The sequence below is a fragment of the Mauremys reevesii genome, linkage group 1, assembly GCF_016161935.1.
Source record: "Mauremys reevesii isolate NIE-2019 linkage group 1, ASM1616193v1, whole genome shotgun sequence".
Taxonomy (NCBI): domain Eukaryota; kingdom Metazoa; phylum Chordata; order Testudines; family Geoemydidae; genus Mauremys; species Mauremys reevesii.
Genome location: NC_052623.1, coordinates 32,648,036 through 32,667,885, shown reverse-complemented (window position 1 = coordinate 32,667,885; position 19,850 = coordinate 32,648,036). Strand labels below are relative to the sequence as shown.

Below are 19,850 nucleotides of genomic sequence, written 5' to 3'. Positions count from 1 at the left end.
CAAATTCAGTCCTGAAATCCAGGACCACAGGGATGAAAGCATCAAAGACCACAATTACCACCCATCTGATAAGTTGTTTGGTTCCTTGAGGAAATCACCATACAATAAATACAAGGAAAACTCCCTAAAATACGATCTATAAAACAGAATATTACATTTAAATGTATGTAGAGTCAAGCTTCTCTCTCTCTCTCTCACACACACACACACACTCTTCAGACCCTCTGTACATCCTCTAACAAAGCAGGCCAGACATTGTAAAATATACAGCTCTTTAACTATGTTAAAATAACTACATATACCTTAAAAAAGATGGATTCTCCCACCTGGCTCATGTGAACTACTAGCATCCACCATCAGCCTTTCATGCCATGAACTACTTAGTTGGTTAGTGTATCTTGGATTCTCACTAGAACCTTGTTCTTTGAATTTTGCTATGGATAAGTCTCTTTCTTCATGAACCGATTCACTGTTGCACATGCCAGACACTAGCTCTTCCACAGATGAAATGAGAGAAGCTTCTCCACCAACGGAATCTGTCTTATCTGAATTTGAAAGAATTATTTATTTATTAGAGGTAAGAGGTAATGTTCCATAAAAAGACGTGCTGTGTTGAAATGTGCATTTTGTACTACAGAAATACAGTACTGAATTTGTGTTCTATTTCAATTGAAATGTTTAGCACTTGCTAAAATGCATTTAATTTCTAGGTTTAATTTAAAGCGATACTGTGAACTTGAAATCTAGTCAATTAAAAAAATTAAAACTAATTTACTGAGTCCCTCTGCCCATTTGTGTAGATTTAGAACCAGGTTTTCCTAGTTTTGAAAGACCTAAGCAATTAAGGAAGCTACCTGACTTTTCAGGAGAAATAACAGTGAAACAGACAATCTACGAAGTATTATCAAATGTTCAAAGTACATAAAGAGAAATATTGTTTCCGATCATAAAAATGTAGGCCTGAAAGGGACCTTGAGAGGTCACCTAGTCCAGTTCTCTACATAGAGGAAGGACTCGGTATTATTTAGATCATCCATGACAGGTGTTTTTCTAACCTGCTCTTAAAAAACTCCACCCATGGAGATTCAATAACCTCTCTAGGCAATTTGTTCCAGTGCTTAACTACCCTGACAGTTTTTCCTAATGTCTAACCTAACTGCCTGGCTGCAATGTAAGCCCATTGCTTCTTGTCCTGTCCTCAGTGGTTAAGGAGAACAATTTATCACCCTCCTCTTTATAACAACCTATTACGTACTTGAAGACTGCTGTTATGTTCCCCCCTCAGTCTCCTCTTCTCCAGGCTAAACAAGCTCAATTTTTCATTGCAGGTCATGTTTTCTAGACCTTTAAATCATTTTTGTTGCTCTTCTCTGGACTTCCTCCAGTTTGTCCACATATTTTCCCAAGTGTGGTGCCCAGAACTGGACAACAATACTCCAGTTAAGGTCTTTCTAGTGCTGAGTAGAGTGTAAGAATTACTTTTTGTGTCTAGCTTACAACACTCCTGCTAATACATCTCAAAAGGATATTCACTTGTTTTGCAACAGTATTACATTGACAACTCATTTAGTTTCTGATCCACTATACCCCAGATCCTTTTCTGCAGTACTCCTTCCTAGACAGTCATTTTCTACTTTGTATTTGTGCAATTGATTATTCCTTCTTAAGTGCAGTATTTACCATTTGTCCTTCTTGAATTTCATCCTATTTATTTCAGACCATTTCTCCAGTTTGTCAAAATCCTTTTGAATTCTAATCCCTTCCTCCAAAGCGCTTGCAACCCCTTCCTGCTTGGTATTGTCTGTACTCTCTATGCCATTATCCAAATCATTTTAATGAAGATACTGAATAGTGAAGCTATGACAGATCTCTGCGAGAACGCACACAATATGCCCTTCTAGCTCAAGTGTGAACAAGTCAAACTACTCTGAGTACTCTTTTCCAACCAGTTGTGCACCCATCTTACAGTAGGTTTGTCTAAGCTATATTTAATTAGCTTGTTTGAGAAGTCCATGTGAGAGACTTATTAAATACTGTACTAAATTTGAGATGTATCACATCTACTGCTTCCCCTGATCCCCAAGGTGTTACCCTGCCAAATAAGGATAATAGGTTGGTTTGACATGATTTGTTCTTGACAAATCCATGTAGACTTACTTATCACCTTATTTTCTTCTAGGTGCTTACAAATTGATTATTTGCTCCATTCTCTTTCTGGGTACTACCAAAGTTAAGACGACTGGTCTATATTCCCCTTTTTATACAAAGGTACTATATCTGCCCTTTTCTAGTCCTTGGGATCTCTCCGATCGTCCATGAGTTCTCAAAGATAATCACTAATGCTTCAGAGATCTTCTCGGACAGTTCCTTAAGTATTCTGGGATGTATTTCATCAGGCCCTGCCAACTTGAAGACATCTAACTTGTCTAAAGGCATGTCTACACCAGAAAATTAAGTCCACCTAACTTACGTCAGCATACAACTGCCACAGCAATTACATTGGTTGTGCATATCTATGCTTTGCTCCTTGTGTCAGTGGTGTGTCCTCACCAGGAGTACTTGCACCGATTCAACTGTCCCTGTTTGGCTTTTTGGGAAGAATTCTGAAAGCTAGCAACATCTGATGTAAGCAATCCAGTGTCTATACTGACACTGCATCGACATAACTACATCGACATTGACTCAATAACTTCACCTCCATGAGTGGCATAAAGTCAGTGCAGCAGGTGAGTTACATCGTGAGGATGAAATCTTAGCGTTGACACATACAGAGTTAGGTTGACATTTGGTCGATTCAAGACAGCTCTCTCTGTAGTGTAGACTAGGGCAAAGTCAATCTTAACTTGTTCTCTTCCTATTTTAGCCTCACATCTGACCCCATTTACACTGATGTTCACTATGTTAATCATCCAATGCTGCTAACTTTCTTGGTAAAAACCAAAACAAAAAACGTAATACGTTGCTGCATTTCCTGGTATTGTCTTTCCCTCCTCATTGGGGAACTTGGTGGTGGTCTTGTTTTTAATTTTGTTCCTACATGCTTGTGTTATTTTATAATCAGCCTCCATAATTTGACCTAGTTTCCACTTTCTGTATGACACTTTTTTGCATTTGAGGTCACTGATGATCTCCTGGTTAAATCACAGTGGTTTCCCTATCTTTCCTATTCACTGGGATAGTTCGCTCTTGTGCCTTTAATAATGTTTCTTTAAAATACTGCCAACTTCCCTTAGACATGCTTCCCACGGGATCTTATCTACCAATTCTCTGAGTTTGCTAAAGTCTGCCTTCTTAAAATCCATTTTCTTTATTCTGATGTTTTCCCTCCTATTATTCCTTGATCATGAAATGAAGAGTTAATGATTCCATTTTCACCCAAGCTGCCTTTCACCTTTAAATTCTGAACTAGTTCCTCCCTGTTTGTCAGAATCAAATCAAGACTAGCCTCTTCCCTACTTTCTTCACCTTCTGTAAAGTTGTCTCTAATGCATTCCAAGAATTTGTTGGATAATCCGTGCCCTGACTTATTATTTTCCCAACAGATGTATGAGTAGTTGAAGTCCCCTGTCACTACCAAGTCCTGTGATTTGGACGATTTTGTTAATTAATTGTTTAAAAAAAAAAAAAAGCTTCATCCACCTGTTTTCAGTATTAGTTCTCTAGGGTGTTACTTATAACTATAGAAGGTATTCACACTACAGTCTGAAAATGTAAATTGTCATCTTCCCCTTGATTGTTACTATATTACAGTATTTCCTAAATGAACCTTACAACAAGCTTATTAGAAGTTCTGTAGCAATTTGACACCATCCCTTAATTTTGTTGCTGTTGCATATTCTGTGTATGTTCTAGCAACCCACCACTGCTGTACAGCACCTAACATCTGTAGAATTTCTATGCAGCAAAACTACCTCAAAGACAATTCGTAAGGGAACACTTACACTGAAGCTGCATGTTTCAGATGAAATCTCAAAAAATGAACAGTTGAAAGATTTTAGATATTCCATATTTTATTTTTAAAGTCACTAACCTTCATTCTGAAAGGAATCCCTTAATATAAAAATATAGGGCTTGATCATCCAATCATACTGCACTGGGAGGGGCATGCAAATAACCAACAGGATAACCAAGCCCCTGAAATTAAATTCCATGTAATTTCCCTTTTAAGTCTGTATTTAGATTGTAATTTCTCCAAGAAAGGCACCGGTTAACTGTAAATAATACAGTATGCTTTTTGTTGCTATATAAATACAAAATAAATACTTGAACCTCAATAAAGCTACAGCTGAGACCACTGCTTCACCCTCAACCCCTCAAAGTCAAAGAAAAAAAACGGTTATTTTTACTTCAGGAATTATATTTCAAGCAAACCAGAACATCTAGTGTTTTTTTGTTTTTTTTACCTGTAAAAGAAACTTTGTCACTCCTTGGCGTGTCTAGCTCTGGTATTACACTTAGTTCATGTTGTTCCAAATCGAGCCCTAACTTGATTTTAGCCAGAGGCGGTTTTGAAGTTCGCCATCTCTGTTCTCTTCCCAGAATTCTTTGAGACTGTTCTGTAATATAAAAATAATGTTCTGCAATTTACATATTTGTAACATACTATAAGCAGTTGAAGATCCAATTTGAGGTAAGAGAAAAAAGAAACCAGTTATAATTGAAAAAGTGAACAGCAGCATTATAATATGATATACGGCCTCACCGATTTGCTCAGCTTGACTGATGCTTTGTGAAAGCAATCTATTTTCATATTTGTTCACATCACCACAATTAACTTCTTGAGATTTATTTTCTGCATCTTCGAACAGATAAGTCATCAGATTGAAGTGGTCAGATTTCTGTGTTTCTGTCATCTCTCTGTACGTGACAGATTCTTCTGCCTTAAAAGAGGAAGTAACAGTGGCTAAGATAATTTTCACACCCATTTTACTAAACCTCTATTTTTTCCATGTGTGCCAAATACACTATACATCAGCACTTTCCAGAAGATGAAAAGAGAAAAGGTTCTAAGAGCTCAACGCAGCAAAATATTTAAGCATGTAAGTACTTGTTAAAAGTTAATCACTTGTGTGTTTAAGAGTTTTGCTGAATTGGGCCAAAATACTTTGTTTCTTGAAGGATCAAGTCCTGAAATAATATTTCTACTTACTTCTCAGTTACCAATGACAGGGATTTTACTTCTCTGAAAACTGCACAAATGAAAGGCAGGGAGCGAAAGCAGTGTGAAGTCATTCTTTATGATGCCTAGTGTTCTAGACAAGTTTAAATAAAATAAGGCAAAAAAGAGTTTTTGTATAGCCAGCTTCTATAAAGAGACTTGCTTAACTTGAAGATATTGTGGACTATATTGGATAGAGCTGAGCAAATAACTGAGTTTTTGGTTCAGTGGCTGACCCAAAATACGTAGGGGAAAAAAAAAAGTTCATTTTGAACCAAAACTGAACTATTTTGGTTTCTTGCTTAAATAAAATGGGTTATTTCAAAATGAAATGTCAAAACAGCTCATTTAAAAAAAAAAGTCACTTTTTATTCCAATGAACTATTAGCTGAATTCAATCTTACCTTGAATAGTTTTAGTTACCCCGAACATGTAGTTTTCAGCAAATTTACTATCTACTGAAAAATGTTCATCCAAGTCTAATCTTAAAATGGTAACTAAAGAGATCCCTTAGGTGACTTTATGGACAAGTTTTATAGTGGGAAAAAATAGGCAGGCTGGGAATTTTAGTACATGAACTTGATTCTGTAAATTCATATAAATTTCAATCAATGGTAGCTTTGTTCATAGACAATTTGATCTTTGCCACCACCCTCTTCCCCCCCACGCCCCCAACCTCCCCCAAAAAGGAAAATTCAGCAAAGAAAACCTTTAGAAAAGGCCCATAGTTAGAGGGTTGGGGAGAGAGTTTTTCTTAGATTACCAGTGACAATTATGAGTACCCCAACCTATTCCTTAATGGATATTTGTCCATATCTCAAAAATCACACCATAGCTTTTTGCCTGCTCAGGAGAAGCCGTAAATTCAAACAAGGTTAGAATTGAGATGCAGAACAGGAAAGTTGCCTTTTGAAACAGATCAGCCTTTACAAATGTGAATTTCATTTTTAAATTTCATTTGTAAAATGAACAGAAGTTATTTTATATATCTAAGTGGTTAAAAAACAATTCAAAGTCTGAGAGTGTTACTGCTATTCAGAAACAATTTAACAAAACAGAAGGCAGCCAATATAAGCAATTTTAAAACCAATTTTCCTGTTTGCAAGTGTAAAAAGCACAGCTCAGTTTTTTAAAACAATTTACCTGACAGAAGCGTTCATTATACCCTTAATGTTAGCGCTATCATTTAAAGATTGTAAAGCTGAAGAATGATGCTTCCAAATATTTCAGAAATGGTAACTACTTCAATGAACACTACATTCAGAGTTCAATTTAAACAAGCTTAGCAAAGTTCCTGTATGGTTGGACAGAGAGGCTCCCATGGCTCGTCTAACAGAGCCACTGCTTACAGATCACATAGGTCACAGATCACTTGGTTTCAGTAAAGGACAAATGCACATCCGCAAAGTCTGCACACTACCTGGGGAACTCTGCTAACTGGCAAAGTCCATTCTGTAGCCTGGACACTTACTAGCAGACAGCTCATTATAATACATTTACAAAACATACCTGTTTATTAAGAAAATCCTTCAAAGCCTCTTGTTGTCTCTGCATCTGTTCCTTTAATATAGCCTGCTTACGTAAAAGCAGTTCTTCCTGCATTCTCTGCCTAGAAAGAAGAGCTTCTCTTTGTACATCCAGTTGCTCTTGCAGTTCTTTCAAATGGTCTTGCTGAGCTTGGATGCTCTCTGAAGAAGCTAGCACTCTCTCTCTTAACTTTAGTATATTGGAATAATTTAACAAAGATGCACCTCCATTTTTGGATGCCAAGGACTCCTGGATTGCCCCCGTCTCAGATTCATCAGGAAATAATGAAGTAAGATGTTGAAAAGCCTGGGGGAGAGTTTGTTCAAAGGTTGTTTTTATGCTGCTCTCTGTAGGTACCTGCTGGTATTCTGAAGAATCAAATGATGCAGCCTGAGCTATCAGAGACCCCTCTGAGGCTGCCGTATCAAGAACTATAAGCTGAGGCTGTTTTTGTGTTTCTGTCTCTATTAGTAGGTTTGGCATTCTCTGAGACATTACTGACTTTTTATCAAGACCCAAGGTTCTTGATGACTCTTCTGTGGGCAAAGCTGAACTGTCCCGTTGTATATGCGCCTCTGTTTGCATCATAACTGAAGCATCTTGTGAAGTCATCATGACTGACCCAGGCAGCTTCTGGGATTCTGACAAGTCTCTCACCTGATTACCAGAAGGACCCAATATTTCCATCTGTCCTTGTGAAGGGTAATTCTGTTGTGGCAAATGAAACTGCCTTTGCTCTGACTGTGAGGCCTCTGTAGATTGTATCTGTCTACTAGAGCCCATGTTATGCCTTTGCTCGTCATCTCTCTGTTCAAATGGCTTTTCCAACACAAAATGTGTTCTTGAATGTGTGTTTAATGGCGGAGCATATTCTTGTACATGATCTTGTACAGATGACTGGTTAGCTGATGGATGATCTCTATGAAGCACTGTGGGTCCACACATTTGTAAAACTGATTCACAGGTAGTAGGTTTTAAGTTAATAAATCTTGACTGCAATGTAACTGCAGAGCCTAATGGCATAGAAATAGATGGATATCTTTGCTTCAACTTATTCTGATATTCCTGCAACTGTTTTCTGGCTTCTTCAACTGACTGTTTGTGCAATCTAAAACAAAAACAAAAACATTTCTTTCCTGTGTAGCATGAAGACAGTTTTCATTACTGGAACAGATTTCAGTTACAAAATAATTCTCAAACAATCCAGCCAAGATATTAATTTTACATGGGGAAAATACCTGTTTTGCAGTAGAAGACATTGTTGATAGTTACGAATCATCTGTATATCATTTTCTTCATTAGAACTGCTAGTTCCTGGCACTGCAGCAGTTTCAGTCTAACAGGAAACAAATTGTTTAGGTGGGAAAAGTCCAACAAGTATAAAACATATTAAATAAGATTAATGCTAGGCAGCATGTTCACTCTTACTCTCAAGCCAGCAGAAGCCACTCTGCACTAGTTAGTGCTTGTTTGGGGTCCGTGACATTTCAGCCTGAGGCAGTGGAGCTGGGGTGCAGTTCCTAGAGCAGCTGGTCTAAAGCTACATTCTCTCCTGCCAACTTGGTATTACACACTAGCACATACTGTGGAAGTTAATGATGCTCACAGTTGATCTGCAGCTTATTTCAGAGAGGTACAAGGGTCCTGCCACAGACTATGGGACCAATGATCCAAGATAGCTGCACTTTAAGGGGTGGATGGGGTCTAGAAAGAAGATGCCTCAAGATCACTTAAGAGCAACCATTAGACCATACCCTTTCCATATTCTCTCTCATCTCCCCCTCCCCTTGTTTGGGGCTTCTATGTAGTCAAAAAGGCAGATTTAAAAGAGAAAAAAAAACTAGTTTCTCTTTTCCCATGCATTTCTGCATAGAAGATAATGATACAACTCACTGCACAAGTCAGCCACATGACCTTGCTTTTTGTGCATAAACATTTTCTAGCCTCTATGAGCAATGTCCTAAAATCCTGCAGAAATAAATCAATACCCGAAGTCTGTGGATGTCAAGTGAATCAGTGCTTACACATTAGCACAAATACATTGTGGAGCCAGGAAATCCTGCCTCATGGCACACAAGTTGAAAATAAAGTTTAAACAGTTGCTCCAATTTAGTAATGGGAATCAGCTCTCTGAATTGTGATACAAAGTGTTCTTACTTTACCTTCTGTTCCACTTCCCTCTGTTGGTTCATAAGTGGATCAGGATGCAGCTCAACACTCGCAGTTTTCTCCTCTTGCTCTTTTTTCTTTATTTCCTCCAGCTGAGCCTGCATTTGGACCTTCAGGAACTCTGCCTCTAAGCATATTCTCTTTTCTTCAATTTGCTTAAGCAAAATTAGCTGCTGCTGTTTTTGTTGCTCTATTCGCTCTATCTATCACACAGAAATACTACAGTGATTCTCCAGAATTAAATGACAGAAGCATAAAACATAGTTAATTCTTATGTCTCAAATGACTTGCAGCGAAACCTCACAAAAGATACATTAGAAATGGAAAAGGAACAAAAAAAAGGGGTAACGAAAATGATTATGGGTATGAACAGCTTCTGTTATAAACAGATAGTTAAGGGTTAATGTCTCTTTTACCTGTAAAGGGTTAAGAAGCTCAGTAAACCTGGCTGACACCTGACCAGAGGACCAATAAGGGGACAAGATACTTTCAAATCGTGGTGGAGGGAAGTCTTTTGTTTGTGCTCTTTGTTTGTGGGTTGTTCGTTCTCGGGACTGAGAGGGACCAGACATCAATCCAGGCTCTCCAAATCTTTCTGAATCAATCTTTCATGTTTCAAACTTGTAAGTACCGTATTGTTCCGAGTATAGGCCACTCCTGATTATAAGCCACACCCTTAAAGTTTGGTGCTATTTTAAAAAAAATTAAATTTTTAACTTTTTTTAACTTAAAGAAAATATACACATTAGTAGAACAGTAAAACAGTATTTTATTTAATGAATAGGAAGACATGTACCAGTATTTTTAACACTTTTGGTAGTCCTGCTTTTGACGGCATATGTTATATACTCAGAAATATTGAAAACTATTTTGTAGTTATACTGTAAATAAAGAAGGGAAAAGGAATGGACAACAAGGAGACTGATGGGAACAGTTCTCACCCTCTCCCCTGCACAACAATCAACAACATTAGCAAATGTTCTTAGGGTTAGGGATCATGGGCCCCCCCCCCGAACTCCTGCCCCATCCAACCCCCCGCGTTCCTTGACACCTCCCCCCACCCCAGGGACCCCTGCCCCATCCAACCACCCCTTTTCTCTGTCCCCTGACAGCCCCCCTGGAACCTTTGCCCCTGACTGCCTCCCACCGCCCCATCCATCCCCTGATCCTTTCTAACTGCCCCACCAGGACCCGTGCCCCTATTCAATTCCCTGTTCCCTGCCCTCTGACCCCCAACCCCTATCCACCCCCCCACCCCGAACTCCCCTGCCCTCTCTCCAACACCCCCTCCCTGCCCCCTTACTGCGCTGCCTGGATGTGGCTGGCGGCACTACAGTCCGGCCACGGCTGGAGCCAGGAGCCCCGGGATGCTGGGCCGGGGCAGGAGTCACGCACCGGAGCCCGGAGCTGGAGGATGTGGTGGGAGCCGGATGGCCAGAGCCAGGTAGCTGGCCGGCCAGAGTAGGGCGGCCGGGAAGGGATGCGGGGCCGGAGCTGGGCGGTGGGGGAGGCGGGGACGCGGCCGGCGGAGGCAGGTACGCGGGGCTGGGGCTGGGGGGGGCGGGGACGCGGCCGGAGCTGGAGCTGGGCAGCGCGAGGCCAGGGCCGGCAGAGGCGGGTGCGTGGGGCCGGGACACAGCTGGGGCAGCCCAGAGCCCTCTGAGTCCCGGACGCGGCTGGGATTTAAAAGGCTCTGGGCTCCCGCCGCGGCTATTGTCCCGATTGTAGGCCGCACCCTTAGTTTAAACACTCACATTAGGGGAAAAAAGTGCGGCCTATACTCGGGACAATACGGTAATAGCCAGGCAAGGCGTGTTAGTCTTCTTTTTGTTTTCTCAACTTGTAAACGTTCCTTTTTGCTGAGAGGACTTTACCTCTGTTTGCTGTAATTTTGAACCTAAGGCGGGGAGGAGCGGGGTTCCTCTGGGTCATAAGAATCTGATTACCCTGTAAAATAATTTTCCATCCTGATTTTACAGAGATGATTTTTACCTTTCTTTTTCTTTAATTAAAAGTTTTCTTTTTAAGAACGTGATTGATTTTTTTTTCCTTTCTTGTTTTAAGATCCCAGGGAATTGGGTAGTTGGTGGGGGAAAGGAGGAGGGAATGGTTAATTTCTCCTTGTGTTAAGATCCAAGGGGTTGGATCGGTATCACCAGGGACTTGGTGGAAAAGCTTCAAGGCTATCCAGGGAGGGGAAAGTTTTGGGGGGACAGGGAATGTGCCAGACACTGGAATTCTTGCTGGTGGCAGTGTTACCAGATCTAAGCTTGTAATTAAGCTTAGAAGTGTCCATGCAGGTCCCCACATCTGTACCCTAAAGTTCAGAGTGGGGAAGGAACCTTGACATGGTGAGCAGCGGTGAGGGATTTTTTAGGAACCAAAAAGGATTTTTTTCCCCTCCTTTCTAGCTGCTTAGAAAGCAGCCTGAAGGCAGAGGTGTTAAAAAAACTCAACAAGGGTCTTTGTTAAGAGAAGGCTTCAAGCTGTGAGCAAACAGCCAGCAAAAGGAATTTACAAGCTGAATTGTTTTTCTTTCTTTCTACCTCTGGGGTATAGCTAGTTAGAAAGTCTCTGTTAACCAAACAGCCCTGAGCTGAATACATCCCAGTTTCAGTGAACTGCAGATGGGTGTGGCCAGCACAAGAAAGCAGGAAAATGAGTACCAGTGGAGCAACTAACAAACTAGAACTGGCTAGGCTGGAAGCAACAGAGAAAAACAACGAATATAGGAGACGGATGGAACTAATTGATGCAGAAACAGACAGGGAAGAAGCTGCCCACAAGAGAGATATGGAAGAGAAAGAAAAAGAGAGAGAAAGAAGAGAGAGCCAAAGAGGCTGACCACCGGAGAGCTATGGAGATGAAACAAATAGAAATGGAGGCAAAGGAAAAAGAGAGAAAGCATGAACTGGACTTAGCAAGGGCTAGGCAGGATGCCCCAGCCAGCCCTAACAACCCTTCTCCAGGTACCGTTTCCCATCCCCAAAAATTCCCCACCTACAAGGCAGGTGATGATACTGAGGCCTTCTTAGAAAACTTTGAAAGGGCCTGCCTTGGGTACAGCATCTCTACAGACCAGTACATGATAGAGCTGAGGCCACAGCTCAGTGGACCCTTAGCAGAGGTGGTGGCTGAAATGCCTAAGGAATGAATGAACGATTATAAACTTTTTCAAACCAAGGCCAGAATCAGAATGGGGCTGACACCTGAGCATGCCCGTCGGCGGTTCAGAGCCCTAAGGTGAAAACCCGACGTGTCATTTACCCGACACGCCTACCACATTGAAAAGAATTGGGAGGCCTGGATATCAGGAGCAAGTGCTAACTCTCTGGGAGAGCTGTCCTTCCTAATGCAAATGGAACAGTTCTTAGAGGGTGTTCCTGAGGAAATAAAGGTACATCCTAGATGGGAAGCCCAAAACTGTAACCGAGGCAGGGGTGATTGGAGCCAGATGGGAGGAAGTGGCAGAAAAGAAAAACAAACAAACAAACAAAAAAAACTACTAGCAAGGGGAGCGAATATCACCGGGGACAACCCAAGACCCCACCTACAACCCAAGGAAAGCCCCAGACACCCTACTGTCCCACCCCACCAGTCTCCAGCAACCCACCTCGTCCCAGTGACCAGTCAGCTGGGCGATGTTTTAAATGTAATGAACTGGGACACAAAGGCTCACTGCCCCAAGAACCCCAACCGATTACAGTTCATTACACCACAATCACACCAAAGATCCCCAGGCACAGATGCCTCTCAAATACCCTTGGAGCAAAGGGAAAACTTGAGAGTGGGCGGAAAGAAGGTTATCGCGTGGAGAGACACGGGGGCACAAGTGTCAGCTATCCACCAATCCTTCGTGGACCCTAAATTCATCAACCCAGAGGCCCACGTGACAGTTCACCCATTCACGTCAAAATCAGTAAACTTGCCTACAGCTGAGTTGCCTGTCCAGTACAAGGGCTGGTCAGGAATGTGGACTTTTGCAGTCTATGACAATTATCCCATCCCCATGCTACTGGGGGAAGACTTGGCCAACCATGTGAAGCTGGCCAAGAGGGTGGGAATGGTCACATGCAGCCAGGCCAAGCAAGCTTCCACACCCATCCCTGTTCTCGAGCCGTCCACCAGGGCCCCGTCTGTGTTACCAAAGACCCAGACCGAGGTGGTGGAACCGGATTCCCTGCCAACAACTGAAACAGCCATAGTGCATCCAGTCCCAGAACTGGAACTGGAAAAGCAACCAGCACCAGAACCGTTGCCAGCACTGACTCCAGCACTTGCAAGCCCATCTACAATCCAACGCCAGAGGGCACCAGTGGGCCTGAACTGGCAGAAGCAGCAGACAACCCTACCCAAGAGGCTCAGCCAGAGCCTGAAATATCACCTAGTGCACCAGCGGAGAGCGGTTCACAGTCAACGGAAACAACCTCATCACCTACATCGCTTCCACAGGGACCAAGCCCAAGTCCACAGTCTAAGGAGGAACTGATGTCTCCAGCATCAAGGGAACAGTTCCAGGCTGAGCAGGAAGCAGATGACAGCCTTCAGAAAGCTTGGGGGGGCGGCACGGAGCACCCCACCGCCTCTCAGCTCTTCTAACCGATCGTGGTTTGTTGTAGAACAAGGACTTTTATCCAAGGAAACTCTTTCTGGTGGACACCAGGAAAACTGGCGCTCTCAAAAACAGTTGGTAGTTCCAACTAAGTACCGGGTAAAGCTCTTAAGCTTAGCTCATGATCATCCCAGTGGGCATTCTGGGGTGAATAGAACCAAAGACCGTTTGGGGAAGTCCTTCCACTGGTAAGGAATGGGCAAGGACGTTGCTAATTATGTCCCGTCTTGTGAGGTGTGCCAATGAGTGGAAAAGCCCGAAGACCAGGTCAAAGCCCCTCTCCAGCCACTCCCCATAATTGAGGTCCCATTTCAGCGAGTAGCTGTGGATATTATGGGTCCTTTCCCAAAGAAGACCCCCAGAGGAAAGCAGTACATACTGACTTTCACGGATTTTGCTACCCAATGGCCGGAAGCAGTAGCTCTAAGCAACACCCGGGCTAAAAATGTGTGCCAGGCCTTAGCAGACATTTTTGCCAGGGTAGGTTGGCCCTCCGACATCCTTACCGATTCGGGAACTAATTTCCTGTCAGGGACCATGAAAAACCTGTGGGAAGCTCATGGGGTAAATCACTTGGTTGCTACCCCTTACCACCATCAAACCAATAGCATGGTGGAGAGGTTTAATGGAACTTTGGGGGCCATCATACGTAAATTCGTAAATGAACACTCCAATGATTGAGACCTAGTGTTGCAGCAGTTGCTTTTTGCCTACAGGGCTGTACCACATCCCAGTTTAGGGTTTTCACCATTCGAGCTTATGTATGGCCACGAGGTTAAGGGGCCATTACAGTTGGTGAAGCAGCAATGGGAGGGGTTTACGCCTTCTCCAGGATTTAACATTCTAGACTTTGTAAGCAACCTACAAAGCACCATCCGACACTCTTTAGCCCTTGCTAAAGAAAACCTAAAGGATGCTCAGGAGGAGCAAAAGGCCTGGTATAATAAACATACCAGAGAGCGTTCCTTCAAAGTAGGGGACCAGGTTATGGTCTTAAAGGCACTACAGGCCCATAAGATGGAGGCATCATGGGAAGGGCCATTCACGGTCCAAGAGCGCCTGGGAGCTGTCAACCATCTCATAGCATTCCCCACCTCAACCCTAAAGCCTAACGTGTACCAGGTTAATTCTCTAAAGCCCTTTTACTCCAGAGACTTAAAGGTTTGTCAGTTTACAGCCCAGGGAGGAGATGACGCTAAGTGGCCTGAAGGTGTCTACTATGACGAAAAAAGTGACGATGGTGTGGAAGAGGTGAACCTCTCCACAACCCTGGAACGTCTGCAGCGGCAACAGATCAAGGAGCTGTGCACTAGCTTCGCGCCAATGTTCTCAGCCACTCCAGGACGGACTGAACGGGCATACCACTCCATTAACACAGGTAATGCTCACCCAATTAGAACCCCACCCTACTGGGTGTCTCCTCATGCCCAAGCTGCTATAGAACGGGAGATCCAAAGCATGCTACAAATGGGTATAATCCGCCCCTCTAACAGTGCATGGGCATCTCCAGTGGTTCTAGTTCCCAAACCAGATGGGGAAATACGCTTTTGCGCGGACTACCGTAAGCTAAATGCTGTAATTTGTCCCGACAACTATACAATGCCATGCACCGATGAGCTATTGAAGAAACTGGGACATGCCCAGTTCATCTCTACATTAGACTTAACCAAGGGGTACTGGCAAGTACCGCTAGATGAACCCGCCAAAGAAAAGTCAGCCTTCATCCCCCATGCAGGGGGGTATGAATTTAATGTGCTTCCTTTCGGGCTGTGAAATGCACCCGCCACCTTCCAAAGACTTGTAGGTGGTCTCCTAGCAGGATTGGGAGAATCTGCAGTTGCCTCTCTCGATGATGTGGCCATTTTTTCTGATTCATGGGCAGAACACCTGGAGCACTTGGGAAAAAAGTCTTTGAGCGCATCAGGCAGGCAGGACTAACTGTTAAGGCTAAAAAGTGTCAAATAGGCCAAACAAAGTGATTTACCTTGAACGCCAGGTGGGTCAAAAAATGATAAATCCCCTACAGGCCAAGGTGGATGCTATCCAAAAGTGGCCTGTCCCAAAGTCAAAGAAACAAATCCAATCCTTCTTAGGCTTGGCTGGATATTACAGGCAATTTGTACCACACTACAGCCAAATTGCTGCCCCACTAACAGACCTGACCAGAAAAACACAGCCAAATGCAGTTAAGTGAACTGATGAATGTCAGAAGGCCTTTACCCAGCTTAAGGCAACACTCATGTCTGACCCTGTGCTAAGGGCCCCAGACTTTGACAAACCATTCCTAGTAACCACAGATGCGTCTGAACGCGGTGTAGAAGCAGTTTTAATGCAGAAAGGACCGGATCAAAAATTTCATCCTGTCGTGTTTCTCAGCAAGAAACTGTTTGAGAGGAAAAGCCACTGGTCAATCAGTAAAAAAGAATGCTACGCCATTGTGTATGCCCTGAAAAAGCTACACCCATACGTTTGGGGACGGCGGTTCCAGCTACAAACCGACCATGCTGCGCTAAAGTGGCTTCATACTGCCAAGGGAAACAAAACTTCTTCGATAAAGTTTAGCTCTCCAAAATTTTAATTTCAAAATTCAACACATTTCAGGAGCTTCTAACAAAGTAGCTAATGCACTGTCCCGTAAAAGTTTCCCAGAATCAACTGGTTAAAAATTGTCCCTAAAATGTAAAAAACCTTGTAGTTTTACATAATTAGTAGTATATGTAAAGGTGCATGTGTTTATTAATCTGTTTATTCTAAAGTTCTAGGAAGAAATCACCGCCAGTGTGGTTCCACACTGTCTGAAATTTGGGGGAGGCGTGTCATAAACAGATAGTTAAGGGTTAATGTCTCTTTTACCTGTAAAGGGCTAAGAAGCTCAGTAAACCTGGCTGACACCTGACCAGAGGACCAATAAGGGGACAAGATACTTTCAAATCGTGGCGGAGGGAAGTCTTTTGTTTGTGCTCTTTGTTTGGGGGTTGTTCGTTCTCGGGACTGAGAGAGACCAGACATCAATCCAGGCTCTCCAAATCTTTCTGAATCAGTCTTTCATATTTCAAACTTGTAAGTAATAGCCAGGCAAGGCGTATTAGTCTTCTTTTTGTTTTCTCAACTTGTAAATGTTCCTTTTTGCTGAGAGGACTTTACTTCTGTTTGCTGTAACTTTGAACCTAAGGCTAGACGGGGGGGTTCCTCTGGGTCATAAGAATCTGATTACCCTGTAAAATATTTTCCATCCTGATTTTAGAGATGATTTTTACCTTTCCTTTTCTTTAATTAAAAGTTTTCTTGTTAAGAACCTGATTGATTTTTTTTTCCCTTTCTTGTTTTAAGATCCCAGGGAATTGGGTCTGGACTCACTAGGAGTTGGTGGGGGAAAGGAGGAGGGAATGGTTAATTTCTCCTTGTGTTAAGATCCAAGGGGTTGGATCGGTATCACCAGGGACTTGGTGGAAAAGCTTCAAGGCTATCCAGAGAGGGGAAAGTTTTGGGGGGACAGGGAGTGTGCCAGACACTGGAATTCTGGCTGGTGGCAGTGTTACCGGATCTAAGCTTGTAATTAAGCTTGGAAGTGTCCATGCAGGTCCTCACATCTGTACCCTAAAGTTCAGAGTGGGGAAGGAACCTTCACAGCTTCCATATGAAAAGAAAGACTGGGACTGCTCAGCTTAGAAAAGAGATGAGTAAGAGGGACAGAGGATATGATAGAGGTCTGTAAAATCATGAATGGTGTGGAGAATGAGAATAAGTGTTATTTACCCCTTCACATAACACAAGAAGCAGAAGTCATCGAATGAACTAGGCAGCAGGTTTAAAAGCAAACATAAGGAAGTACTTTACATAACACACAGTCAACCTATAGAATTTGTTGCCAGGGGATGTTGTGAAATCCAAATGTAACTGGGTTAAAAAGAAGTAGGTAAATTCACAGAGGAGGATAGGTCAATCAATGGTTGTTAGCCAAGATGGTCAAGGACAACCCTATGCTCTGGGTGTCCCTAAATGTCTGACTGCAAGATGCTGGGACTGTATGACAGGGGGACTGATCACTCAATAAATTGCTCTGTTCGGTTCATTTCCCTCTGAAGCATCCGGCACTGGCCACTGTTGGAAGACAAGATACTGGGCTAGGTGGACCATTGATCTGAGCCAATATGGCCACTCTTAGATTTGAAATACAGCAACTATAATGTAAAGCACATTTTAAAAGATCCTGAGACATTTAACAAAAAAAACACAAAACACACATACATACCTGTTTTTGTCTCTCTATTTCCATTCTGATTTTGGCTGCTTGTTCTTGAGGGTGGATTAGGACTGAATTTCCAGCTATAATGGTATGCTCCAACATTTCTGGAGATTCTGAAACATGTGTATATATTTAACAGACAGCACAATCAGGATTATTACTCATTTCGAGTCTTAGGAACTACTAGCCAGAACATTAAAAACTTAGGTATTACAGATCAACCCAATGTTTCATCTGGGGGTGGGTTTCCCTAATTGAGTCTAAGGAAAACACCCTGATGAGAAGTTCCTCTTCCAACATCCCCACTGGCTCCTGGGAAGCTGGGAATTGGCACTTCCCATCACCTAGAGTTCTGTCTCTGGATCTTGAGAAGGGGCCCGATCTTTTATATTGGTTGTGGTTTAATGGCAACTTCTAAGATGGAAAGCTTCATCTTTCTCCTTTTCACTGTTCTCCCAGATGCAGGGAGATGGGGAGGGGGCTTCTCTTCATCCACACACCCTCCTGAAGCAGTATTTACACTTTCCAACCCACCATCTTCCTAGCTGCTAAAAAAGAGCAGCAAGCTTCTCACTTTTTTTTCCCCTCCCCAAAATTCATTCATAGCTTTTTGGAACAGATCAATGAAATCTGATCATGATTTGTTTTCACTGCTTCTGTCAAAATTCTCTACGTCTTCAATGAGCTACTGAAAAAGCAACAGCAGCAGCAGGGACTCAGGTCTCTGCTGCCAGAAGGAGAGGTGTAGAGGCAGCACAACTAGATAAAGACAGAAGAGACTCTCCTCATGCACCCTCAAGCAGAAGAGTTTTGAGCCTCTGCTTCTGCCTTCTCAGCATCCCCATGAATACCAGTCAGCTTCAATGGAGCATTTAAATTGAGAATGATCAATGTTACCACTAGCTCTCAATATTCATGAGGAATGGTTTCCTGCTCCCCTCTAGCAAGTGTATTTCTCACATCTTATTGATGAAGTAATAAATCACCACACACACGCACCTTAATGGCAAAGCCATCCCCAAAATTTCAGGGAATGCCTGCTCAATTTTAACAATGACATTACAGCAAATGCATTCACAAGTGTAAATAAAATTCTAATATGTTAAAGTTACTTGATCATTTACTTATTAAATAAATAATTACAGTACTGAACTGCCTAACAGTTAGGCTCTAAAAACCAATCACATGCACTAATCCAATGACATCCCATAAGCAAATGGGAGATAAGCAAATGGCTGCAAAGTAATTACAAATCAAGCAGTAAACCCAATCTATTTCATGTTAAAAGATAATTCAAAAGAGCTACTGAATCCAGGAACAGATGTCCTTCCAATTTATTGGTACTTAATATCCAGTATGTCAAGAAATACAGGAGAAAGTTATTTCAGCCTCCAAAAAACTTTCTTGTAAAAGAAGTCCCTTTAAAAAAATTCAGAACTGGATCATCGGTAACATTTTCAAAAACGTAAAACTCGATGAAAGTCAAAACGACTTAAGCCAAGTCACATAAACACTTTTTACCAAAATTTACCACTTCATCTCCAAAATGAACAGAACAAAGCACCAAGTTTAGGCTGTTCACTAAAGAGTTCTTATGGGTAAAGTAGTATTCACAGCTCTGCCTAGCCAGGCCCTCTTTGCTCTCAAAGCACATTTAATTTTAGTGGGGGAGCTACACAATACTCACCTATGGCTTCAGAGACTGAATCAGTATGTTGTTCATGACCAGGATCTGAATCACATAATCGTCTCTCTTCACTAGCAAGTGTTCCTGACTCAATTGTCTCAATTTCACTTTGAATCTCTGCTTCACATTTTGAAGTCCACTGGTCTTTTTGGCTCCGGATCTTATTTAGCAATTTTTTTAAGACCAGTTTTGATTGTGGTTGGGGAGCCACTCTCACTTCATGATCTAGGAGGAACACAGACCTCAAACTCTTAAAAGGTATAAGAACAAGAAAAAACGAGGTACACATTATGTATGTCATTGACTGTAAACAAAATCATCCTAGTAAGAGCTTTACCTTGGCAAAATTTGTTTACATTAGCTGCTTATACAAATGGATTAAGGAGATACAACAACTTTCTGACATGGAATAGAGCAGTGGTCTCCAAAGTGGGGTGCACAAGACGATCCA

At 42.3% G+C, this 19,850-nt stretch overlaps 1 protein-coding gene across 7 annotated transcripts in view; it reads right to left on the bottom strand.

Moving 5' to 3' along the window:
- The window catches only part of CEP295 (centrosomal protein 295), a 55,579-nt gene that overhangs the window by 18,130 nt on the left and 17,599 nt on the right, over positions 1-19,850 (bottom strand). For all 7 annotated transcript variants that reach the window (XR_005586255.1, XM_039495077.1, XM_039495085.1 and 4 more), the window contains exons 10-17: positions 19,400-19,624; positions 17,719-17,825; positions 8,848-9,057; positions 7,924-8,021; positions 6,668-7,793; positions 4,703-4,880; positions 4,404-4,556; positions 327-545 (exon numbers count right to left, since the gene is read on the bottom strand). Coding sequence is in view for 6 of the 7 variants with exons in the window: in XM_039495077.1 (XP_039351011.1) it covers positions 327-545; positions 4,404-4,556; positions 4,703-4,880; positions 6,668-7,793; positions 7,924-8,021; positions 8,848-9,057; positions 17,719-17,825; positions 19,400-19,624 (2,316 nt within the window). In the remaining variant the exon portion in view is untranslated. The remainder of the gene's footprint in view (positions 1-326; positions 546-4,403; positions 4,557-4,702; positions 4,881-6,667; positions 7,794-7,923; positions 8,022-8,847; positions 9,058-17,718; positions 17,826-19,399; positions 19,625-19,850) is intronic.